This window comes from Leptidea sinapis, chromosome 1 (assembly GCF_905404315.1).
Source record: "Leptidea sinapis chromosome 1, ilLepSina1.1, whole genome shotgun sequence".
Lineage (NCBI taxonomy): Eukaryota > Metazoa > Arthropoda > Insecta > Lepidoptera > Pieridae > Leptidea > Leptidea sinapis.
In genome coordinates, this window is record NC_066265.1 from 21,481,310 (window position 1) to 21,508,953 (window position 27,644).

The following is a 27,644-nucleotide window of genomic DNA, read 5'->3' on the forward strand; positions in this document are numbered from 1 at the left end:
GTACGATGAAACACACATAGACGGTTACGAGCATTTTTTTTTCTGTGTTTTTCCGATCGGTTTGTTGTTTGTGTTATAGTGAGGTGATTCCGTGTGTCGATAATAATTGTTTTAATCTTCTTAATTGAAGCACTATTTATTTTCTTCATTTATATCAAATATTGTATCGTGTATTTTATAATTATGAGGCTGAGTAATTTTGGAGTTACTTACTTAATTATACGAACTGTGGTATCATAATTTTATAAAACTTGGTGTTTTTGTTGATCTTCATAATATTGTGTTATACTTAAATAGTTTTTACTTACAATGGATACTTATCAACGAGCGTAAAGTTTCAATTAAAATAGAAGCTGTGACTATAATTGTTAAATAATAAAAAAAAAAACTTTAAAATTATAAATATGAAGTAATACTTGAATATATGGCAATAATATTAATAAGTGGTTAATTTACAATGAATAGGTAGAATCTTATATAATTAAATATTTCTGCAAATTGATGATGACACTCCAATACTCTTAGACAATGAGCCAGTCATTTGGTTCTTCTACGGTTTTGTTTGGAGGTAATTCTACAACACTGACTTTGTAGTGAATCAAGTGTCAACCTTTGGAAGACTTGTGATTACATTTTTACTTGTTATTACTACATGACAGTGCCTAAACTTAATTGTTTAATATGCAGCATCACTTGTGGTAAATTTATTATTGCCAAAAAATATAAACCAATAAAATAACAAGCTGTGCATCACTTTCTCGAGATTTTGAAAAATATTATTTGCATTTTTCACTATGATACAACACAATGACAAAATGGCGGACTGGGGATAATAATTTTATGGCACTATAGTATATTTTTTTCAAATAATGCTATTGCTAATCTGTATGAATTAAATGGCAAGAAAAGAAAACTATATTATTCACATAATAACTCTAGGATTTAGTGTTAATATTTAAAAAAAAACAATTTTTCCCAGAACTGATGCTTCTTCAAAGTCGAAGTCAAATTAACTTAATTCAATTAGGCTTAAATAAAGCGTTTTTATTATACTAATAATATTTCTTTAAATATACTGAATCTTCAATATGTTTATAAATAGTTGAGCTCGTGAGAAGAATATACAAGAAACTCAAAGGCCACTCTTTTCTATCAATAGAGTATTTTACAATGGTTGTAATATATAAAAGAAATTAGTTTGTAAGGTGCTGCATCCAATATATGAAATGTGTTAGTTAAAAGCGTTTTCAATACGAAATATTTAATAAAAAGTAAGAGATTCATGATGTCTTTTATAAATTATTATGATTTTAAAAAATGTTTGCACACAATACTTCCACAAAAAATAATCTCAATGGCAAATATACCTATATAAATAACATATATTTGTATGAGTCAAATAAAAAATAACCACGACCTTCATATGAAGTAAGTACAGAATTCGTGACTCACAAACTATTCATATTCAATTTTTTTATATAAGTTTTAAAGATTTGCTCTTTGAAACGTGCAAATATTTTCCTTAACCGAATCGTTATTGACGCAGGCTTGACGTTATATTAACAATTATTTTAACGCAACATTTATTTCATCTCCTCCAAACACTGCTCGTCATATTCGCGGTAAAAGATGCAGAGAGACCCACATCTCCACGTAATCCACAAGAGCTGAACACAATACTCCACGTAAACCCAAACTAGCGCCCTATAAAGTTGCAATCGCGCGGTGGCTTGAAGTGAAGTACTGTGTCGCCCACAGAAATCTAAATAAGAAGGTACTATAAATGATATAGCCAGTCCTTTTATGTCCAAACTACTAAGTAGCTAATTTTATACGTGGCTGACTGCTTACGACTTGTGAATAAAAATCAGTTACTTGTTGCTAAACTTTATTAACCGACATCAAAAAAGAAGGAGGCTCTCGATTCGTCGGTATGTTTTGTAGCTATACATTCTAGGTCAAGTCTATATTGTAGGTCTATCTTGGAAATGGATATTAAAATATCTTTATAAGCTTCTCTTCAGTTTATTTGTTCGTAATAAGTGAATCAGTTTCGGCCGCGGTCATTGTCATATTAATACACCTTAGACATGTTCCTGTCAATCTGTTATTCAGTTGAGAGCTAATATTTATGTATCACAATCATGATTTGCAGTTTTTTTTAACATCCGCTATAATTATGTAATCATTGTCAACGTTTAATGGCGTAATTGCATCAAAACGGATGTATTTTTTCACGTTTTCTAGACGTGACAATTCACACATTTAGACACAAAATAAACATCTGTATGCAATGACTATAATTGCATTCTATTTTCCATGTGAGTGGCGAACAAGTGGGAGGCTGCTTTGCATAGGAAGCCGACTAGATTATGGGTACCACAATGGCGCCTATTTCTGCCGTGAAGCAGTAATGTGTAAACATTACTGTGTTTCGGTCTGAAGGGCGCCGTAGCTAGTGATATTACTGGGCAAATGAGACTGAACATCTTATGTCTCAAGGTGACGAGCGCAATTGTAGTGCTGCTCAGAACTTTTGGGTTTTTCAAGTATCCTGAACAGCACTGCATTGTAATGGGTAGGGCGTATCAATTACCATCAGCTGAACGTGCTGCTCGTCTCGTCCCTTATTTTCATTAAAAAAAGAATAGATGATTTAATGTTACATAATATAAGTCTACATCGCTCATCAACAGTACCATAGACAATATTGATTCATAACCCACCTTGTAGATAATTCATTTAAAATCATAGAAATAGTTGGTTTATATTGGAAAGAAATATATTATATAACTTTTGGGTTTTTCAAGTATCCTGAACAGCACTGCATTGTAATGGGTAGGGCGTATCAATTACCATCAGCTGAACGTGCTGCTCGTCTCGTCCCTTATTTTCATTAAAAAAAGAATAGATGATTTAATGTTACATAATATAAGTCTACATCGCTCATCAACAGTACCATAGACAATATTGATTCATAACCCACCTTGTAGATAATTCATTTAAAATCATAGAAATAGTTGGTTTATATTGGAAAGAAATATATTGTAAGACAAATATTGTAAAAATATTGGTGGAATGTCAGTGTCTTATAAAATATTAACAGTTACAGGAAAAATGATAAGATCGTTGAATAAAAACATTTTATTTATACAAAGTAAAAAAGAATAACAATCACTCAGTATTCAATCTTAATATTAATTTAAGAAATAAGTCAATAAAATTATACAATGGAAACAACAAAAAATTTACCGACAAAAACCTCAAACATGTGAATGCACTCAAAGTTGAGAAAATAAAAACAAAAGTTTTTAATAGATACACCACCAAATATAATACACATGCTGCCCGAATACACTTCGTTCTCTCAAAACATAATAGAAAAAATTAAATAAATATAACCGAGTGATTCTGTTATTTATATCTCAATAAAATTATATCAAATAAACGAAGATCATTCACAAAACGTTTTCTATTTTGTTGACTGTAATTCATTATAGACTTGATGATACACATTCTAATACTTTATGGTATAAAATATTTTTTTATTTGCTTACTCGGCACTTAAACAAATATATCTGACGGTTTCCTAACATGGAAGCAGGCAACATACAACAACAGTCCATGATAGAAGCATGGGTTTTCAAGATTACCACCGCAAATACTTAATGACTGACCATTGGATTTATTTATGATCTTTGCGAATACAGGCCTCACTAGAAATTGCAGTCATTATCATTGGGATACGGGGTATCAACACTCAAAATAAAATAGTAATAATAATAATAATAAGTAAAATAAAGTAAATGTAAAATATGATTAGTAAATTTTTCACTTATAGCCGTGTGCCGTTACAATGACGCAGTGAGTTAATATTTCGTTACATTATGAATACCGATCCTATTTTTAATTAAAGAACCTGGCAAATACAATAAGTTTAATAATTCTGTTGGATAGTTGATGAAAATATATTGATTAGTTAGGCAATCAATAGTATATTTTTAATTCACTGCCAGTTTCATTTCGAATTTTGAAGTTTATTTTTTATGCGCCATCGTGATGGGATGAATCCCACACTATCAACTCACATTACTGCGAAACCTTTGCCATTGCTGAGTTCTTCGAAACGGACGGGGTTTCATAACGTTGAATATTCTATTTTTTAAAGAACAGTGTTGTTTCTACGTATTTTTTTATTTTTTTATTAAAGCCTTCCATGTTCCTTAAGGATCTTGCAAAAAATAACATTATTAACGAATTAGTTAAGCAAATTTTGAGTTTTGCGCTTAACAACATTAATTTTTATTTATGTACATATTGACACATACGTGAAACTAACAAAAAAGTTCATTGAAATGTTTTTATTCTCGAGATGTCATAAATATCCATATAAAATATAAAAAATAATTGAAAATATAAAAATAATTAACGAGACATTTTGAAACCAGCTTCATCATGTTAATTGTAGATGTCGGTGCGCACGCAACGTAAAAATTCACTCTCATAATATTTTCACAAAACGCACCAAAATAAATATAACCAAAAGAACTTACGTATAAATAAAATCTAAGGTAGATCTCTAAAACTATTACCAGGTAACAAATGTAAAGACTGTTACAAATAGAATGTTACATAAGAAATCATACCACATTCAATGAAGACAAAATATGAATAAAAATTATTGTATTGAATCAATATTTGATCAGCTCCTATTTATTACAACATAAGTTTGATCCACTATTAGCTTATAAACTGATAGATTAACAAACTTTTTTTAACAAACAAATAGGTTCATCATCATTTTACTAAAAATCATAAATAATAAAAAGAAAGTTATAGTTATACCGTGAAAGCTGTGAAAATATCAGAAAAATAACACCAAGTGTCATACAAATCGCGAGTGTATGACGTAGCTAGTAACGCACACTAAAGTAATAAAGTCTAGCAGCAAGAGGCTCTGTCTAAATTATAAAAGGTATTTCTATTGTTATTATTTATTATACAATATGATATATTAGGTATATTTTTATTTAATATGTCTATAATCGTTAATCGTAATACAATCTGTGAATCAAAATGATTCAGAATATATGTTTTTTTCCGGTCCATAAATAAAACTTCCCTTTCAAAATTGTGGCCTCAATTACGTTGTCATTATGAGTTTTTCAATACAAGTAGCCCCAGTTCTACAAACTTAAAAGCAATTGAGTTAAGCCACAGTATAGATAATAACAGTATGTTCAAAACAATGGATTTGCCACTTCATTGCATTGAAGTGGTCTTATAATAATATAATATTGTAAATGTGTTTAAGACGGAAGTCTTTAAAGACTTCAAAACAAACACAAACTGTTGGCTATGTAGCTATGCTCAAGAAACCTCTCACAAACCATTTGAGTTATTTTGCGATGCCTCCAAAAATTATAAGTTTTATTGTTAATCCATGTTTCCGTTATGTAGTTTTAACAGTATACAGTACTGGTATTATGTGATTTGACCATAAGATAGCGTGTTCGTTACATAACCACCATTAACAACAACCATGCTAGAGTGGTATATATGCTGTCTAGAGCTGTAACACTTGGTAGAGGATAGTAAAAGAGAAGTTGATATCTTGATGGGATATATATATATATATCTTGGACACAAGAGTGGCAATTATATTTCATATTTCATGACATACCCCAATATTAAGACTGTTAAAACCGTTTTAAGCAGCCATCTCTGCTTTTAGTTAGCGTAGCTTTTTAATCTATTCTTACGAACATAGAAATCTGGCTTCCACCTAACTATGATAGTATAAAGCATTGCAACCTACGCTTGCAACGCTTCGGTTATTGAGGAACATACGTAGCAACTTGTCTATTTTTCTACGGTTTAATAATTTATGGAACAAGTTCCGACAGAAAATAATCAGAGAAAAGTTAATTGTTGCTATACGAGGAAAGGGTTAAATACTCTAGTAACACCTTATATATATTAACAGCTTTTCCGCGCTACATACCGGGGTGACACTGAAAGTTTTTAGAACTCAGGCCACCTATTAATAATGTAGAAATTTTGAAGAACAACTCTTTGGAAATGTCGTTTGGAATTATTTTTTTTGATTTTTGGTATTAAGACAACAAAAAAAGTTATAATAGACTACGATTGGCTTTTCACCAGGAACTCCAGTCTTATGTCCCTGTTTACAACTGGTTTAATGAGTTTATACGTGATAAGCCTAACCTCTGCGATAATCTGCGTGAGATACAGCCTTCTACAGCGATGACTGAAGATAACATCAGTGTTGTCTGGCGCATAATAGAGACTATTACAGACATACTAAAAGAGTGACCTATCAGCAAATTTGGACATGCTTGGGCGTTGGTATGAGTCAACTGCAAAAGCTCCTCCATGAACATCTAATGACAGGAAGCTTTGATGCCCAAAACCTCCGTCCTGTTGATTCGTGTGCCGTCAAGTATTTAAAAGAGTTAACGCAGGTGACTCAAATGCTGTGTTTGACACACCTGCGGGGTAAAATATTATTATGTTTTACGTAAAGCATTGTAATATAACCATCACCTCTACGAGTTCCTTCGCTATGGGGTATTTATTCATAATGTTAAAATTATTGAAAAATATACTCACAACAAACTACTAAAATGAATAGATAAAATAACTATTAATCTTAACAATTAAATTTAAGGATATACATTTTTTTTACAAAGTTTCACCATATCAAAATGAGAAAAACTCCGAATCTCGTATTTTTATTTATATACGACATAACACACATTTGTTAAATCGTCATCACACTATAATCAATTTGTTCGACTTTGTGTCAAACGAGTTTGAGGATTTCTTAAGAGTTTCATTTTGTCGTTATCAATCGATCGAAGACAATTTACAGTAGTATTAAACATTATTTAGATTATATGAAATGTTCGCTTAAGTGTTAGTAGACGATAACAAAATGTGATTATTATATTTATAGCTACAGTATGTAACATTTTATTTAATAAATGTTATAAAGAATCTGTTTAATATTTGAATATCTAATAGTCGATAATAATCAACATATTTTTTCCCCTTGTTGTTTTTGTTGGCTCCGCGCGCTGAGCGTTTCAGCCATTGTCAATAAACGAGGATACCTATTTATAACAAGACAAAAGAATATCAACGGAAGTAATAATACCAATGGAACTAGAAAGATGGATATGACTGAATAAAAACCTACTAGGACCTAAAACTCAAAATACCAACGTTTGTAGCATAAAGTTTATTTATTTTATTTAAGGTTGTATAACAATTATATTCTGCATAATATGAATGATTATAATAAAGCACATTGTCAGAAAGATAAGAGATTTTTGAACTTATTTTTTACTAATCAATTAATTGCTATTTTTAAATAGAAATGGTTTAGTGGATTTTAGTGTGGATTTATACAAATCCGCATGGTGCGGTAAACACAATAACTTCTGAAAATATATTTTTTTATCTGATTAAATTTTTTAATTTCTTCAATATTATTGTGGATAGCCATGGAACGTAAATGGCAACATAATTTGAATTCGTTTATTTATAATTATTTTTATTCGGCTGGAACATGCTGTAATTTTTTCAAAGCTTGAAGACAGCTGATACAAAATATTTTAACTATGAAAATTAACTTCAATCGCAAGAGGGCGTTGAATTCCTATTTATATAAATAATATTTACGTATTTAATTAATATTTTTTTAACAAAGTTTGATATTAAAATGTAAAATATTAGTTTCTCATATTTGTTTTAAAACAAACTTGGTATAATTGTCTTTCAAATAATTCTTATGGTGTCAGTAGATACAAATTTATTTATTCTGTCGCTGTAACACGTAATAGTGTTCACCTCATAAAATAATAATATTCAAAACTTTTATTAACGTCTTTCAGTAATATGGTTATGTGACTAAAACTTAAGATGAGTGCTTGAGGGATTTACCAAATTTTTTATTTTATACAAATCTATATATATAAAAATGAATTGCTGTTCTAACGAACGACTAACGTCTCGCTAAAATTCGAGAACAGCTGGACCGATTTGGCTAATTTTGGTCTTGAATTCTTTGTGGAAGTCCAGAGAAGGTTTGAAAGGTGAATAAAAAATTAATGCTGCTAAGTTAAATAAAACCAACAAATTTGTTTTTCCTTTGATGTGTCTATGTCCATGTAATTTCTATGAGAGAATTTATTGACGCACAGTTTGACAGTTCTGCTGTGAAACAATTTCATTACGACAACAGGGTGCATACTTTACGAAGTAATTTTTGATGTTATGATATATTATTGACAAATTCATATAAAAACACTAGTTGACCCGACAGACGTTGTTCTGTATATAATTAATAAAATAATGTTTTTTATGAATTTGTCAGTAATATATTATACATGAAATACTTCGTAAAATATGCACCCTGCTGTCGTAATTTCTCTCATAGAAATTATGTATGGACACATCAAAGGAAAAACAAATTTGTTGTTTTTATTTAATTCCGAGCATTTTCCTATTTATTCACCTTTTAAACCTTCTCTGGACTTCCACAAATAATGCAAGAACTAAATATTCCAAATCGGTCCAGCCGTTCTCGAGTTTTAGCGAGACTAACGAACAGCAATTCATTTTTATATATATAGACTAGTGGAACCGACAGACGTTGTCCTGTACACACGTCTTAAATTTGAAAAAGTCCAGCCTTTAGGAGGAGTTCACTAACATACACATGAGCAGGAGAATTATATTATATGGACGGAATTGAGAATCTAAACCAATCTCAAATTCACTGGAACACACAAAAAAATCATCAAAATCGGTCCAGCCGTTTAGGAGGTAGATCAATAGTGAATCTAAACCATTCTCGAATCCACCTGAAGACACACACCAATCTCAAATTCTTCGGAACAACCAAAATCTTCATCAAACTGGTCCAGCCGTCTAGGAGGAGTTCAGTGACATACACACGCACACAAGAAATATATATATAAAGATTATTTTATTTATTATATACAGAACAACGTCTGTCGGGTCAGCTAGTAGATAATAATTACCTATGTTACCAAGCAGCTATGTGGTTAACATTAAAAGTTTCGTCATAACAGTCAATAGGTACATAAGAAAGTCAATTAGCCTTATTATACATCAACAAATAGCTCGTTTATCCATCCAATAGCAAACAATAGCTATTATCTGTAACTACGTTTTATCATTATCAACACATAATTGATATCAAACAAATATATTGGACAAGCAAATATTACGGCAATAATAAGAATATATTGTTGTACTTACTGTTTACATTGTTTAATTATTAGGTATCGCAATAGTGTCCGTTTGTGTTGGAAAATGATAAGTCGCTTATAGTGACCACGAGCGGACGACAACAGCACCATGGCTGAGGAAAAGCAAGAAACGAGCGAAAATATAGAAGAAAACCCATTGAATAGTAGTGAAGTTATTAAATACAAAGATAGAAATTTTACAAATAAACTATGCTACATAAGAGAACATATTACTGTAGAGCCTTTGTTAGCTGGCTTCATTATTCCTAGTGTTATATCAAGGTTCGCTATGGGAAATTTCAATTTGGACAAAGCGTGTAGAGTTAATTTGGGTTTTGGAGATGAAATTTGTGAGGCACTCGTGAAGAAAACCAGTAGCAATTATTCGAGCTACGAAAAGGAAGTGCAAACTTTAATATCATCTATTGACATTTGGAAAGGAATGATAAGCACGCTGTTGCCATGTATAATTATCATGTTTTTGGGGGCATGGAGTGATCGAACTGGGAAGAGGAAACTATGTATTCTGCTTCCTATATTTGGTGAATTTGCAACATCGATCAACAATATTGTAAACGTGTTCTTTTTTTATGAAATCCCAGTTCAAGTCACCATTTTTTTAGAAGTGTTCTTCACTGCTGTTAGCGGCGGATGGGTCACTATGTTTCTTGGAGTTTTTAGCTACATTAGTGATATTACATCGGAGAGATCAAGAACATTCAGAGTGGGATTAGTCAACTTTTGTATGACAGCTGGTGTGCCACTTGGTGTTGGAGTTGGAGGAGTTTTAGTTCAGAAAATGGGCTATTATGGACTATTTACATCAACATCAGTCATGTTCGCTATGGTGCTGATGTATGGGTGTTTCCTTTTAAAGGAACCAGAAGACTTCCTTCGCGATAAAGGAAGACCGACGGTAAGAAATCATTTTGCTTCTAATAAATAATTTTCTGCATAATATGCAAAATGCTTATATCAGTTTTGTCTTGACTTGTCCTAAGCAATGTACCTACTGAGCACAACAATTATTGTTCAGTCTTATAATTCTTGCTTTGATAGCATATTAATTCTAAATCATTTAATTCTGTTTTAAACATGCGATAGAATTTATGTTGTCAGACGAGGTTGTCTGATTCTTCTTTACATGTGAATAAACCATCAATGAAACATATTGCATAAAATGATCAATGCATAGAAATATCTGCGGTTGTTTATGCAGTTAATTTGTTATAATATTACGAGCTTCCGCGGTATTAAATATCTTTAGTAGTTTTATTACAATACAATAAATCATATGCCCAGTAAAATTTAGACGCAATAATATACTTATACCAATAACATTTGAACAATGTTATTGGTTTTTAATCTTATCGCTGGAATAATGGAAATATAATTCAACAGTAATCCCAATGCAACATTTATTGTTTAATTATTTCAATTTCATTTAAATCAAACTCTTAATATTTTATCAGTTGTCAGCGTCTGCTTTTTCTGTATAATTGTAATTAATCTTCAAACGGGTTCTCAGTTTTCCATCGACAATTATTGCAGTTTACACATTTTCTCAGTCAATTAAAATATTGAATCATGCTATAAGGAAGGCATTACTTTTGGAATTACTTTTTTAAGGAATTATCGAAAGTGTAAATTACAAAATGTGGTCTCTCTCTGTAAATAATAACAGTGCTTAAGTAACAATGTGTTCAACAACAATAACAAAAGAGCTCATTATATTATTATTAATATTATGAAAAGTATCCACATTGAAAATTCCATTATGAGTCATTTGATTGATCGGTCTTAGCTCTTCTATTACATGTATTCGAGGAAGCTATAAAGGCAACAAATCAGGCTGAGTTTGTTTTTGTCAGCAGCTCAAGTATATTGAAAATACAACACAACTGATTGCTAGGCTAATATCAATAACAGCCGCGAACTAAATACGCAGGAAAGGAGTTGAAAGGCATTTTCGATCGTTGCATAAGTATAGTTGTATAAGAAGACATTTTATACAAGATACAAGATTTAAATAAAACACTTTTAAAGGATTAAGACGCGTGTAATTGTAACGGTTTTTACATTACATGTTTGCGTAAAAGTTAGATTTTTATTAAGCTATTGCATAGCTTCTATCGCGGGCCTTGAGCGTGGAGACCGAATCCAGAAATTCCGTAACGAAAATAACCTAACACTTACTTACTAGATTGCCGTGGAACAGCGGTTATCACGTATGCTTTTTATGCAGAAGGTCCCAGGTTCGAGCCTGGGGTACATCTTGATTTTTTTAATTTCTTTATTTTTTTTATCACTTTTTTTTTAGTTTTTATTATCATGCCAAGCATTTTTATTTACTTTCACCTGTCCCGTTGTCTGTTTGTAATCAAATCTTGCAAGTTAAATTTTACTCACTTCCCGTTTACTTTTTTTAAAATTAATTTTAATAAAAAAATAAATACTGCATAAATAAAATAAATAAATAATTTGCGTTAAGTTAACCCGACGTTTCAAGACCTTTCCAGTTCTCGTTTTCAGGGGGACTGCAGATGAAGTAAGTTCACTAAACAACTCAACTAAAATAAAAATGTAGCTTTTACGCAAAAATCTAATGTAAAACCGTTACAATTACACGCGTTTTAATCCTTTAATAGTGTTTTATTTAAATGTGTAACATTCGCGTTAATCAAAGAAAATACTCACATACAAGATATTTAAAGAATCACTCTTTATATCATACCAAATAGAAACATGATTAGTTTTAGTTACCTCCATAGCAATTAATCTGAAATTATATCAGAAAAATAAATAAACTATTAGTACGGCATAAATACTTCACGAACGGTCATCATATTTAAATTATAACCAAGCAACATGTTTTCGATAACGTTGAACACAGTTTCAAAATATTTTGTATATTATATTTAAATATTAAGAAGAAACTACCTTTCACGCTTTAAGATTATACGCAACCTGCCGGATATTGATGTGCTTTCGCTAGAAGTTCGGTGGCCCCTTAATTAATAACAAACTGTTGAGTGAGAATACTTCAAGCCAGCCCACATTCTACACATCCCCATAGAGCTGCGCTCTACAAAGTGCAGGTGTGGCCACATATGGAGTATTGCTGTCATTCTGTCTCTGGTCTGGCGCACCCCAGTATCAGCTCGATCCATTTCACAAAGCAGAGCAGCTCGAATTGTCGATGACCCAGTGCACTGCGAACGGCTGGTTCACTTGGCGTTGCGTAGAGACGTCCTTTCATTGTGTGTCTTTTACCGCATTCATCACGGGGAGTGTTCCAAAGAGCTGTTCCACCTGATTCTTGCTGACGAATTCCACCTTCACATGACATGCCACCAATTAGCATATCATCCCCCACTCTCTAAATGTGTGGCGGTCCTCCACAGTGCGAAAGCTGTGGAATGAGCTGCCTTGTGCATTTTTTCCGGGACGATATGACATGGGTAGCTTCAAACAAACCGCGTACACCTTCCTTAAAGGCCGTCAACGCTCCTGTGATACCTCGCAAGAGAATATGGGAGGTGGTGATCACTTAACACCAGGTGACCCGTACTCTCGTTTGTCCTCCTTTTCCATAAAAGAACTGGGGGAATGAATTATTGAGGCTTTATAAGTAGCACAAAAAAAATCCTTGATCTCTATCGCAGGACCGTAGTTTGTTAGCCCCTATTGTGAATCTAAAGTATACAAAAAACCACACAAAAAAAACACCAAAATTGTTTAGTTAATTAATAAGTTTTTTGTCAAATCCAGCGCATTCTTGTTAGTAAGCATCCAAGTTTTTCACGCGTAAGCACGACTAGTCAATACACAATGCTGTAAAAGGAGGTGGGATTTTCAAATCCAAAACAAATATAAACATTATCTACTTGTAAATAGTTATCAAACTCAAATTCAAATTCAAATATTTTTATTCAAAAAAGGATTCAAAGTTGAACGTCAAAAACTACCACCTATTCAAAAAAGACTGCCTCAAACCTGAGAAGAATGGGCGCAAGAACTCAGCGGGCTTTTTTTATATAAAAATATGGATTACAATGTGATATCGTACAATAAAGATTTATAATAAAAGAGCCTGAGGGTGTTTGCTTCATCCCAGGATGTGGTGTCATTAAGAAAATCGTTTATGCTATATTAACCTTTCGGAACACATTTGTTTTTTACATTTTCTGGGATCATATTGTAGAAGCATATACATCGGCCAACAAAATACTTACTAACTCGACCCAACTATGTAGTATGCATATCTTTTTTTTATGGAGTAGGAGGACAAACGAGCGTACGGATCACCTGGTGTTAAGTGATCACAGCCGCCCACACTCTCTTGCAACACCAGAGGAATCACAAGAGCGTTGCCGGCCTTTAAGGAAGGTGTACGCGCTTTTTTTGAAGGTACACATGTCGTATCGTCCCGGAAACACCGCACAAGGAAGCTCATTCCACAGCTTTGTAGTACGAGGAAGAAAGCTCCTTGAAAACCGCACTGTGGAGGACCGCAACACATCCAGATGGTGGGGATGATATCATAACTTGTGGCGTGTTGTGCGAAGGTGGAATTCCGCGGCAGAAATCAGGTTAAACAGCTCTTCGGAACAATCCCCTTTTATAAATGCGGTAAAAGACACACAAATTCAAATTCAAATTCAAATATTTTTATTCAAAATAGGATGTGAAATCACTTATTGAAAGTCAAAAAATAAAAAACTACCACCCATTCCAAAGTGAATGCCTCAGGCCTGAGAAGAATGGGCGCAACAAACTCAGCGGGCTTTTTTTTTCATCAAAAATATGTTTTACAATTAAAGTAACATTTAAAAAGTAACATTGTACAATTAAACTTATTATTTAATAGCCTGAGAGCGCTCGCTCCATTCCCAATCTGTGGTATCATTAAGAAAGTCATTTATGTTATAGTTACCTTTACCACACAAACGTTTTTTAACAATTCTTTTGAATAACGTAACACCTTTGTTTTGAACATTTTCTGGGATCTTGTTGTAAAAGCATATACATCGCCCCACAAAAGACTTACTAACTCGACTAAGCCGAGTAGTAGGCATCATCAGTTTATGTCTGTTCCTGGTGTTAACATTATGGTTATGACAGTTTCTGGCAAATTCACTTATGTGCCTATGAACATACATTACATTATCAAGAATATATTGAGAAGCAACAGTCAAGATGTTAATTTCTTTGAATTTTTCTCTCAATGATTCTCTAGGACCTAGGTTATAAATAGCGCGAATAGCCCTCTTCTGCAGCACAAATATTGTATTAATATCAGCAACGTTGCCCCATAGCAATATACCATAGGACTTAATACTATGGAAATAACTAAAGTATACTAGTCGCGCCGTATCTATGTCAGTTAATTGTCTAATTTTTTTAACCGCGTATGCTGCAGAACTAAGTCTGTTCGCCAATCCTTCAATATGGGGGCCCCATTGTAATTTGGAATCTAGAGTTATGCCAAGAAATAAAGCAGATTTCACCGGTTCTGTCACCTCTCCGTTTAACAAAACATTTGCATTTACATTTTTGACATTTGGTACGGTAAATTTAATGAATTTAGTTTTCTTGCTATTTAACAATGAAGCGACGTCTCTACGCAACGCCAAGAGATCCAGCCGTTCACAGAGCACTGGGTCCCCGACAATTCGAGCTACTCTGCGTTGCACGCGGTCAAATGGATCGAGCTGATACTGGGGTGCGCCAGACCAGAGATGACAGCAATACTCCATGAGTGGCCGGACCTGCGCTTTGTAGAGCGCTAGAATGTGGGCGAGACTTGCATACAATTTTTATGGAATTTCAATTCGTTAAATATTCGTTAAAATAGTCGACGGAGAACGAACAACTTCATGGGTTCTTTTCTACACAATGCATCAATAATAAAAATGCACGAAAACTTTTAGTACCAATTGCATGTTTAATACTAAAATATTTACATTTGTGGATAGTACAGTGTGCAAATTTAAAATTTTATGTAACTGTATCATAATAATGTAGATAGAATTCAACAATTCGATTTAATTTATCGAAGTGGACCTGCCACATTTACAAACATTATTGTTAAGACTAGTCGACACCTGTGGTATACTCGTTGTTGTTTTCTACATCTTGCAACAAGATTATTTAATTCTACTCCAGTTTAGCCTTTATAAGTTCTATCCATCCGTTTTCACTTATAAACACAGTTGTCATCACGCATTGAAACTAATCCTCCAAAAGCCTCGCAAATATAAAGTGCCATATCCAAGAAATATTGAGAGGTTGAATCTTGTACTACTACTAGCCTCTAGTGTGATGAACTCACATAAGAAGTAGAGCTATTTGAAACATTATTATTTCTAATATTATGTGATCGATTCATTCTTTGATATTACTTAGGAATATCGCATCACTATGGGTTCTATTGCATATAGGTTAAAAGCTGTTATTACTGTATCTTGTGCCAAAGTTATATCACCAAAATAATTTTTCGACATTATAACCACACGATATATCTTGTAGATGTTTATCTGGAGTATCTGTTTCGGACTTAGATGGTCCATAATTGTGAAGTCCAATTATAAATCAAACTTTGGAGCCTCGTTTCTATGCCTCTTCACAGAGCTTAACCCTGCCTCATGACTGATGCTTAAGGCTTTGCATTACTCTAGTGATTTCTAAGCTTACAAGCGATGACTACTTTTCGTCTAGTGACACCTATTAGGAATCCGCATGCTCAGCTACTTATAAATTTACAACAATTTATGAAATTTGTTTTTGGAGTTAAATTTAGTTATTATATATTTCATTTATTCGACTTGTTTTGTAAGGACTCGTATTGGGGCAGAGGTGGCTTCTTTTCGTTAATACTCCGCCTGTTTAATATTCAATACTACAATTGCTAAGTGTAGCATTCATTTAAAGCTAGCCTATGCTAGCTAGGTGCTAGCTGGTGCATATGTTTTACTTGTACAATTATAGTATCGTATGTGAATGAGGCATATCACGTCCTACAATCGTGTAAATTATAACATTATTACTCGTTTCATTTGTTATTCAGTTATCGATACTCTCTCAGATTACACAACTAATCTAATCAAAAGTATTTTGAAGATGACCCATATAGGAAATTAGTCAAAGTTCTTCGATATAAAAATTAAATATCATATAAAATGCATGCATAATTTTTTGTAAGTAATTGGCTTAATTACTGAACGTAAAGGAATGGTATAAAATATCAACTTAAAGTTATCCATGGTAATAAGCCCAAATTAATGTATTTTAGTTTCATAGTTAAAATTTAGCAAAATGCTTAGTATGTGTAGCTGTGGTTTGGTAGTGAAGTCCTTATATATTTGATATGGGTAATTCTAAACGTTTAAGAAATGGAATTTAGTAGTTACAAAACCATTTTTCTCCATAAGGAAAAGATTTAAAAATTTGATAAAACTATATTAATTTACTTATTGATATCAAATCTAATCAATAAGGATTTAGAAAAACATGTGTCACCCGATGGCTGCCACAATCAAGTTATTTATTGTATCTTGGATTACTGCCATTCTTAAAACATCTGCAAAATTGCTTTAACAATAATAATATGTTATTATTGGCAGTTATATATTTGGGATAGAATTTCTATACTAGTAGTTGTGATGAGACAGAATAAGACGATATTTGGAAAAAAGCTAAGAAAATGGTCACTGGTGGTCTGCGACGTGTTTCCAACTTGACAACCAAAATAAGTTATATCAACAATAGTTTCGCTTACATTTTCAATATTTTTGTATCTCTGTCATGTCAGGACATGTTCTTCTCCCTCGCACGCCTTGTTTGTCTGTACGCTACAATATTGTAAGTCTATATTCAGCCCTATACAAATGTAAATTAGAACGTTATAAAACATGTTGTAAGGGACGTCTGTCTCCTATTTACATACATTAGATTGCTACGTACGCTTGCAACGCTCCTCGTAAAGTGCATTTGCCCAGTAATTTCATTATATACTACTACTATCGACGCCCTTTAGACCGAAACACTATAATGCTTTCACATTACTGCTTCACAGCAGAAAAAGACGCCGTTTTGGTACCTATAATATAACCGGCATCCTGTGCAAAGGAGCTTCCCACTGGCAAAATGGACCTATACAGCTAAGCACAAAATGACGGCATTATCTGCCATTGTTTAGTAAATCAGCCTTGAGTAACCCACAAGAAAAATGTTCGTTATGTAATAAATAAAACAGAAAATACATTAATTTTACAGGTAGAGCGGACTAATAGCAAGGATGTCGCATTTTTCGATGCCAATCATATTGTTGATACAATTGGGGTTGCGTTACGAAGAAGAGTCTCCAACACAAGGACTAAAGTTATATTGACGCTAGTCGCAGTGTTTCTGATATATGGACCCTCAATGTGTGAGTTACATTTTTATTGGTGGTATGAAAAGAGACGAATGTTTTTTTTTATGAAAGAAGAGGACAAAGGAAACTGAGACCTGTTATATTGAGCACTATGAAAACTCGAAAAAACATTTTTGCTATCCCAGCGACGACACTGAGCTAGATCGGTTATTGATAGCTCGGATGATACCAAATAAACCAATACCGGCAGATACCAAAATATGTACAAGAATGAGCGTATAATATGTATATGTAGATATAGGGTGCATTCCAGATGAAGATAATATTATGATGGAACACATTTTGCAATTCTTGTGATTTGATCTCTTAATTTTATAATAAAATAAAAAATATAAAATTTTATTCCAACTTGAAAGAAATACACTTTCATTAAGTATATTAAGTTCAAGTTCAAGTTTTTATTCGTAAATACTATTACACGTCATACATACTTAACATAATAATTCAATTATTAATTTATAAATTCATTATATGAGTAAAACGAGCGCTCAATGAGCCACCTTTTGAATTTATATTTAAAAGTATTACAATTTGACACGCTTGTCATATAGTCCGGGAGTTTATTATAAACCCGAGGGCTCATAGCATATATTGTGCGGGAAGCTTTTTCCAGGCTATGTGGGACTGTATTTAGGCGATTCGCGTGTCGCAGCTGGTACTGGCTGGTGTCGCCTCTTTTTTTTATACTGGTGTAACTGAGCTCGGGCGTATAAGCCTACCTGTAGTATCAGGAGGCTTGGTATTGTTAATATTTTTAGAGAAACGAAGAAAGGTCTTACGCATTGGTCCGACGGTATACCAGCTAGTATGCGAACGGCTCGCACTACTACTATTATTATCACATCCAGTTTAACCTTGATATTCTAATTTTTGTATTACTTCTATATATTAATAATTCGATTATTATTTCAGCGGAGCACAATATTTTGTACCTCTTCGTGAGAAACCAGTTGAACTGGAACATGATGAACTACAGCATCTTTCTAAGCTACTCCATAATCCTTCACTCAATAGGTAAAATTATATAATTTTTATATAATTATTATAAATATATTTTATATGAAAAAAAAAAACATAACAATTTTTAACAATAAAACTTAATTGGCGAGATCTAAATAATTCAATACAGTTGATTTAGAATTTATTATTTTGAATATGGAGGGCATAGAATGCACCCTTGGGCAACACCAGTGCTTATAGGTTTTAATTCGGAGCATGTGCCATCGACAATGGCTGATCAGAGGTAGCTAGTGAACCAATTGCATAGGTTCGCGGGAAGCCCAGGCAACAGGCAGAAAACGCCAGTTGATTAGAATCTTTATTATCATTTCAATAGGAATGAGCCAGTATCTGAAAATCTCTCGGAGTTGCTAGATGCTTAAATGCTACCATAGAACCAGTAAGAGTCGATGTGTGTAGTGAAAATATAATCCTCTCTATGGTTATATTATAATTGAAGTAATCTGCCTATATATTAATCATTCACTGATTAAAACTAATCTGGTAAATTTTCTTAGAGAGTGCGTTATAATAGAACAGAAGGTATCACTAAGGCCGGCAATCCACAGATTTGTATTATCTACTCAGCTTATATCTCATATGCCTATAAATATACTAGTTGTTGTTTCAATGAAATCAAGCGGTTTGTTTTGAAGTTACAATTTTATTCGATTCAGAATTATTTAAATATTTCAAACGACACCAAATGCTTGCGTGAGGTCACTTCATCATCACGCGTGGTATTATGACGTCACAGTTACCAGCGACCCTCATCGCAGCGCTTAGCTAAACGTGTTAATATTTCGAAAATTATATTTAGCCAGAATATTTTTCAACTATTATTTTTGATAGAAGCATACTGAAGGGCAATACTCAAAATTTTATGATTTTCTTCATTGTAATGCCACGCCAACAAAAGTGCGGGTAGTGCATAATTACCCCATGGCATTAAAGACCATCGGATTATAGACTTTTATTAATGTAATGTTTTACTACTATTGGTTATTGTTATGTGTTTTTGTATTTATTTTAGGAGCTATGTTTTCCATAACAATATTGAGCAAGAAGCTTCAAGTAGATGACTCACTGTTGTGTCTTATAGCGATGACCAGCAAGTTTGTTGGCGCCATGTGGACAGCTTTTGTAAAAACTAATCTCGAAATGTACTTGAGTAAGTAATCCTAGTATTGAGTTTTTTTTTTCAAACCGTTCTAAGCTAGCTAGTTCATGCATCAACTCGAAAACGTGTGCTGCCTCAGTCAATGACTATATGTTATATTGTCTCCGGTCGGGAAACTTTGATATATTGCTTTGACCTGAACGACAAAGGTAATCTGGGTCTTTTTCTTTGAAGATTTGTCTACGATAGTTAAGAAAAATAAAAGCATTGGTAAGAAGTTGGTGGATTCTTATTTTAGACAATCTGGATATATGGACAAGTTATTGTAAAATCATCGCGCATCAAGATGGGATCACCAATAATTTTTTTTAATGAAAATAAGGGACGAGACGAGCTAGGCATTCAGCTGATGGTAATGGATATGCCCTGCACGCGGATTATTGAAATTTCATTTCACTACCTACGGCGCCCTTCAGGCCGAAACATAATAATGCTTGCATATTACTGCTTCACAGAAGCAGTAGGCACCGTTGTGGTACCCATACTCTAGCCGGCATCCTGTCCAAGGGAGACTCCCACTGGTAAATGGTTCCAAAGAATGCAAACGTGCGTAAATAGTCAAAGATTTAAATTTGAAAAAAATAATAACATAACGTTTATTTTTCCTATATAAAATATATTTATACGTTAATGAGAATCCAGAATCTTATACTATGATATTTACTACAAATAAAATATAATTGTAAAATTTGCTTGTATAGTTGCTTGTATAGTAAGACTTAAACATGTTGGGCTCTATTTTTCTAAAATTTATTTTAATTAAATGAAAAATCAATTATCTTCAAAGCACCAATTTTTAGGCTATTTCAATAAAAATGTTTGTGTCTTTGTATGTACATCATTCGCCCAGGGCAGTACTGCCACCTATATATGCTGAAAATCAGCCATGCCTTTGTATTGTCATGTTCCGGGTTCCGATACAGCGTAGGAGCCTGTGATATAATAACAATTTCATCTTAAGTCTCAGGTTGATAGAGTCAGTTTCATTGATTTTTTTTTAATATATTTAATTTATTCTATTTCAGTACCCGTAGCTGAATTCTTTACGGCAGCAACACTCACATCATTGAGGTCCATACTATCAAAATTAGTTGAAAAAGATGAAATAGGTAATGTTAGACTCTCAATTAAAATTATATATTTATATAATATTGTTAAAATTTATTGGAACGGTATGAGAGTGGCTCATAATTCGTTTCAGCCTATAAAATAAGGCTAAAGAGAGCAGAACAAACGTTGGCTCGATATATTACATTTACAATGACGTGTTAAAATATTAATAATTTCAAATACATTATTTGGTTGTAAAGTTATATTAAAATACAAGTGCGGGTCAGGTCTATCAAGAAAATATATTTTAATCGTGTTTCGGACTTTGTAGTATTATATTACAATAAAGTCAACAATGTGAATTTATCGAAAATCCAGAACTTTCAGCAGTCCATATTATGAGACATTAAAAATATAATCAGAATTTCTTTGAAAGCTGCCAAGGGGTGCCCCCGTGACTCTTCCCGTGTTCATTGCAGTTACGTAGTCAATCTAATTGATGAATCAGATTTATTCACAATTTTGTTGGTTTTTTTTAAATATAATTACATCTTCTATAAATTCACAAAAGCCAAGCACATAGCGATTAATTACGATATCTTGTGATTATTATTACCTGATCATTTATGGTATTATGTTGTGATCTTTACTTGACTAATGAGCATTCCGTATTCGCGCCCGCTCCCCTTAGTTGTTCGAGTTAATTGTTTGCATTGTGAACGATATCTGTTAGTGTAATTAATCCCATCAATAACTTACCGTTTTTGTGAACATTGTATGTTTAATACTTTATTAAAATATGTAATTAGATTTATAACATGAACTTTATATTTACAGCTAAAGTGAACTCTTTGTTTTCGCTGACGGAAACGCTAGCAGCGCTGCTCTTCAACCCATTGTACTCCTGGTTGTATATGAAAACCTTGAGTTCACTGCCTGGTGCCGTGTTTCTCACCAGTGCGGGTGTCATCATACCTGCCGCGATCATACTCCTGTAAGGTTTATTTTTAATTCCGTCAGTTTACAATATGTAATTTTTTTATGATGGCAGAAGACAAACAAGCATACATAACCAGGTCAATATATATAATCACCAATAGGGTCACCTGATGGTATGTACTCACCGAGGCCCACACCCGTTTGTAATAACAACAATGTAATCGCGAGGTTTCGTTTTTGAAATATTTGCAAAACACTAAACACTTTTTTAGTATAAAAGTTTATAACTTTTTCAAAGGAGTATATTATTTCTACAAAAATTTTATTTTAATCTATTTGTGATTTCGAATCAGATGATAGGTATTATGGTATCCAAAAACTATTTAAAATTTAAAAGTTATTACAATTCTAAGCGTACCAAAAGTATTTAAAATGATTCGCCAGCTCAAACTAAAGTCAGGACAAAGACAAAGCTAAGATTGAAGTTTAAATTTAATTAAAGTCGTCTCTAACGAAGATAGAAACAGAAATAATACAATAACAACTGATTAAGGAATCACATTAGCAAATTAACTTTATTATATTTTATTTAGATATTAAGGTTATAATTAAAACAATTAGTAAGATACTAAAAATTGATTCGAGATCTCTCTTCTAGGCATGTATAAATTTAAAACTCTGAAAGAAAGCTAACAGCTCAACTAGTCTTCGACTTAAAAAAGAGATGATCAATTAATGTTGTAACTGAACTTGAATTGCATTTTTTATGTAAAATCCGTACTTACAATGTTTGTGACTGACCCCACACATAATCTTGACCTTTAATAACTGTCTACAGGGGCCCCAGTAAAGGACCCAATTTTTTATTATTTTAATTTCTGTATCCGTGAAATGTTTCATTGTGTTCATTGCTTGTTACCAGATCCTTCTTCATACAACACAGAATAGCGGTTAGAAATGCACGAAAGAACGCTTTCGAGGCAGAAGAAAAGAAAGAAGCTGAATCCAACAAACTTCCAGATAAACGTTACTTGCCAGAAACAATACAACCATCACAACTAAAAGAGAAAACAAAATTATAGAGTATGTAGGAATTCATTAAAGTATTATTAAATTCATCGGATGTGTATTTTAGCTTAAAATATAAGTGGTGTTTAATGTCAAAAACAACATAATATTTTGTCCTGTATAAGTTTTAATAATATTAAGTAGTTGTTCTGTAGAGAGACCATTCCTTTATCTGATTATAACTTTTGTTATCTTAGTGACTATGATGAAAGGATTGGTATTTTCAAATATTAAAAAATTCCAATATCGTTACTACAAGTCATTGTACAACAAACATTAACATCTTTTACGATTTTTTTTTTGATAACGTTACCAATTTGAGGAAAGCTTTTAAGGATTGTTGATAGATTAACCAAATAATAACTAACTTCTTTCAATTTGTGTCTATATTGTTGCAGAATACATTCTTAATACATTGATAAGTACTTCGCAATATATATATAACTATGAACACTAAAGACATTTAAAAAAAACTATTTACATTTAAGTACAGTACATATTATGCATGACTTTTTGCCATCTTGTAGGTAGTGACATGATCCCGTTGCTGTAGAAATTTTTGGGAATTCTGATCAAAACACGCACCAAGTAGTTTTGACAGTTCTCTCGTGATGATCTGACACTTGCAGTGTCAGGTTTTAACAGAAATAGGAACAATTGAAAATTTGCTGGAATGAATATGTTTTTATTTTTAAACGATTTCAAAAAAGGAGGACGTTCTCGATTCGTCGGTATGTTTTTTTTCGATTCAGAACTATCGATTGGGTGAACCGATTTTGATAATTCTTGATTTAAAGCTGATGCATCCCGTTTGCGCCCATTGAAATTTGGTCCAGATCTGACAATGGCATCTATGAGGAAACCATAAAAGTCTTAAATTTGCTATAAGTATGTGTGCGACAACTTTACGAATAATTCAATAGCAATATTCTTGTTATTTTTGCAGTCGGTGTCACACAAGGCAGGTTTGTAACTACATACATAGTTATAGGTGTGATGTGCTTGAGTCGCACGCGCGACGTGAGGAGATGAGACGCGAGAGCGGGGCCGCGGCGGGAGGACACCGATTCCAAAAATAACAATAATCGTAACTAGTATTACATTAATTTATTAGATTGTACAAAAATACGCAATTATTTTTATACTTTTTAGTGCATAGTATATCTATTGTTTTTGAAGTTGGTTGTTCTTTGTTAATTGTTTTTTTTTTTAACCTTTTTAATAACATTAAAACAATTCAGACTATGAGGCAAAGAGATTTTATTACAAGTTAATACATACTACATGCGAAAATATTTTATCTTACTATTATTATATTCGATTCTCTGACTCAATTTTATTACGACAGAAAATTCCTAAGTAAATTCCTTTCTTCAACTATTAGCAAATTTTTCAATTTTCAACTGTTTCAAATTTTATGTATCTTTCTATATTGGACTACTCGAATTTCTTGTTACTTTAATTTAAGGCTAACAGGTCCTGCAGAACGCCCTCCAGCCAGTTTTGGCCTGTTTTGATTCCATCCACCACAAGGATATTTCCTAGGAGCCTTCATAGTACTCTGTTTTATTCAACATACAGGTCAGATAGTTTGTCACATCTGATGGCTTTTCGAAAATCAACTGTGAAAGCTTCTTTGACTGGCCTGAGTAGTACAGTAATATTTTTGACGCAGGGCTTGAAGTTAAGACCAGGAGATAATTTCTACTGATTTATCGTTTTAGTCTTTCGATTATGGTATATTTATAACCTGAGAACCAATATTTACAATAACTATTACGGCGTCTTTAACGTTAATAGTCTAACCTGTATGTAGAGATTCAAGTTCCTTCATATATTTCGTTTTGTTCAGACTAATCTGTACGCGGGCTTCAGTCGATACACAGGATGGCTTAAGCTGTTTTCATTGATTGGAGAGTTTTACGACACGATTGAAACCTCTGCATATCCGTATGGCCTTACTTATTTGTTGCATTATAATATGTTTCATGAGGTTTCAATATTGGAGACCACGATGTACTTGTCTTTGGCTATGTCCAATAATCAGCATGAAAAGTCACCCTGATTAGTCACCCTGCGTAAGGCCGGCATACATTTAGAAAAATTTGAAGTACGGTACACCGTACTTTTCTAAAAAATCTTCTTAATTTTTATGATCGAAGGTTTTGTTGGATTTGTTTGGTGGGAAATTATTTTAATTATTTTTTAGATTGTTTAACGGAGACTATAGTTTATGATAAGCAAGAAATTTGAATACCATATGTAGATTTTTTTTTTTGCATTTTAATTCTATTTATCTCTACGCTTTCTCAACGAGGATTGTTCCATATCAACCTGCTGATCTCCTTTTTCCAAGATATATTTTTACCGATTCTCGCCTGATCTACCATGAAATAAATATTATATATGAACGGCAACAGAAAAATCGCAAGGAAGACCCAGGAATGGAAAACAAAGAGTTAACCTTTTATAATAATGATATTCATAATTTTGACTTGAAAACATAACTGACGGAAAATATAACTTTGAAAAAGTCAAGAGTCATAATGTGCGTTATTTAGTAAATCAATACGTAAAAAAATTACGTAAATACTGTTTGCAATGAGAAATATTTTTTGCGTGTATACCACGAAAAATTAAATCTTTTATTGTATTTAATTATGATTGCAGTATAAGCGGCTATAACATGACATTAGCTTTGTTTTTTTATTCAACATACGTAATTCATATTTTGTAAAGAAAAAATATAATGGGTAAAATACCATATAGCCCAATATACTCTTTATCTAGATGTGAATCTATAATGTTATCATTGTTATCGATAGTGTTATTAAGTTTTTTAATTATTGTTATGATTTTATTGTATGTTTGTTTGAATTGTAAATAATTATATCGTTGAATCATGTTAACGATGATATATTTTCATACTTAATATCTTAAATAGTGAGAATTTTTCTCTCGTTTTAAGACAGATAAACGTATTATATTATGTATTACTTTAGGCTCCCTTTTTGCTTAATATTAAATATAAAATATATAATATGTATGTAATTCAAACGCTATGTATAAATGATTCAATATTAAGTAATTAATTGAATAGTTATTATTTAAGAAATTTTAAGTATGACAAAACAGGCGTCCTCAGTTGCTGGTACAAAGCCATCTAATATATCAAGTGTAAAATATTAGTTATTGTAAAGTCAAATTTTATGTCGAAAATAAAAAGAGTTAGACATTAAAGATTTGATAATGTATTTTTATATTTTGTTTTCCTATGTAACCGTTAGTTCTAGTGGAGTTATCAATTATTGTATGCCCTTCTTTATTCATATTGTTATTTTATAATTATTGTTAAAAATAAAATAGTAATGGAATGTGTTAGAAAACCAATAATTGACGATGAAAATATGGTTTTAATATCATACGTAATATTATTATCATAAATTTCTTTTTAATTCATACTGTAAGAGTAGGTATAGCACAATGTTCCTAATTTTATGTAATTCTTGAAAAAAAAATGCAATGATAAAATATATAAAATTGTAATAAAATTGATGTTTTATTAATTCTAGAATGGACACATTTTCAGTACTGTTACAAACACAGAATCAATACTTATGTTATAAAATACCTAACTGCTACTCCACTGACGTCACTGTCCAAATCGGGTTGTAAATTCAACATTAGCTGAAAAAAATTTTACACTGCTGCCTATTGACTAATAATAATATTTTAAACAACTGAATTAAACGCAGAAATGTATAGATATGGCATTCCGAGCTTATTATTATGTCATTAGTGGCATGCGTTTGACGTGAATTGTCTTTACTCGTAGAACGTTGGTTGTGGCGCATAAGTTATTCGAAATTCAATATTAAGACATCGTCGGACTTTCACAAAAATTACAGTTAATAATAGTGTATAGTGGCGGGAATCGTTGATAGTTCGTATTAACTCTAAATCATTTTTAGATAATTGTAATCGGATTTTCCTATTTCCTTGATATTTTTAAGTTTTGATACCATTATTTGGCGGTCTCTAAAATGATTGATAAACCGATAAAAGTGAGCAAAATTAAAGTTCTATGTGATGAAGGGTGTAGTCAATGTTATATGTCCCAGATGCTTAATGTGAGTCATTCGACAGTACAGAGCTTGGCAACGATATCAAGAGACTGGTTCTGTTAGTAGAAGGCCTGGATCTGGAAGAAAACCAACATACGTAGCGGAGGTACAAACCAACGAGAAAGAAAGTAAACGAATGTTGCGACCGCTAGATTAGTGTACTTTAGTTATTTTCACAGCATCATGACGTACGGTATTTTACTGTGAGGTCATGCTGCTGACATTGATATAGTGTTTGCTCAGCAAAAGAGAGCTGTTCGTGATGTATAACAGCTTGGTTATAGACAGTCTCTCAAAGAAAAAATTAAAAACTTAATATTATGACTGATCATTGTCAGTACATTTATGAAAATTTAATATACGTTCACAAAAATCTGATAATTGATCTCTGATTCTTGAAAATCACTAGAAATAAAGAGTTGCTTGTAACTAATTTTGGTAGGCTTCATAAGATGCATAGCCTTAAGGGTAAATGTAGGAACACTTTTATAGTAAAGTCCCAGCCACTTTTTAGGCATTATTTATAAATAAATTTAAATAATTAA

General features: G+C 32.3%; 1 protein-coding gene across 4 annotated transcripts; it reads left to right on the plus strand.

Annotated features, from left to right (window-relative positions):
- LOC126974890 (proton-coupled folate transporter-like) lies at positions 1 to 26,526 on the plus strand. 4 transcript variants are annotated; one of them, XM_050822799.1, is made up of 8 exons: positions 1 to 59; positions 9,336 to 10,218; positions 17,580 to 17,733; positions 18,652 to 18,753; positions 19,772 to 19,909; positions 20,944 to 21,027; positions 21,806 to 21,962; positions 22,830 to 26,526. In XM_050822799.1, exons 2-8 carry the CDS (start codon positions 9,412 to 9,414, stop codon positions 22,987 to 22,989), a joined length of 1,602 nt encoding a protein of 533 aa, XP_050678756.1. In that variant the 5' UTR covers positions 1 to 59; positions 9,336 to 9,411; the 3' UTR covers positions 22,990 to 26,526. The 4 variants fall into 4 exon arrangements, with proteins under 4 accessions (XP_050678756.1, XP_050678679.1, XP_050678824.1 ...); XM_050822722.1 differs by having other exon boundaries at positions 4 to 83; XM_050822867.1 differs by having other exon boundaries at positions 6 to 23.
- Positions 26,527 to 27,644: the final 1,118 nt, after the last annotated feature.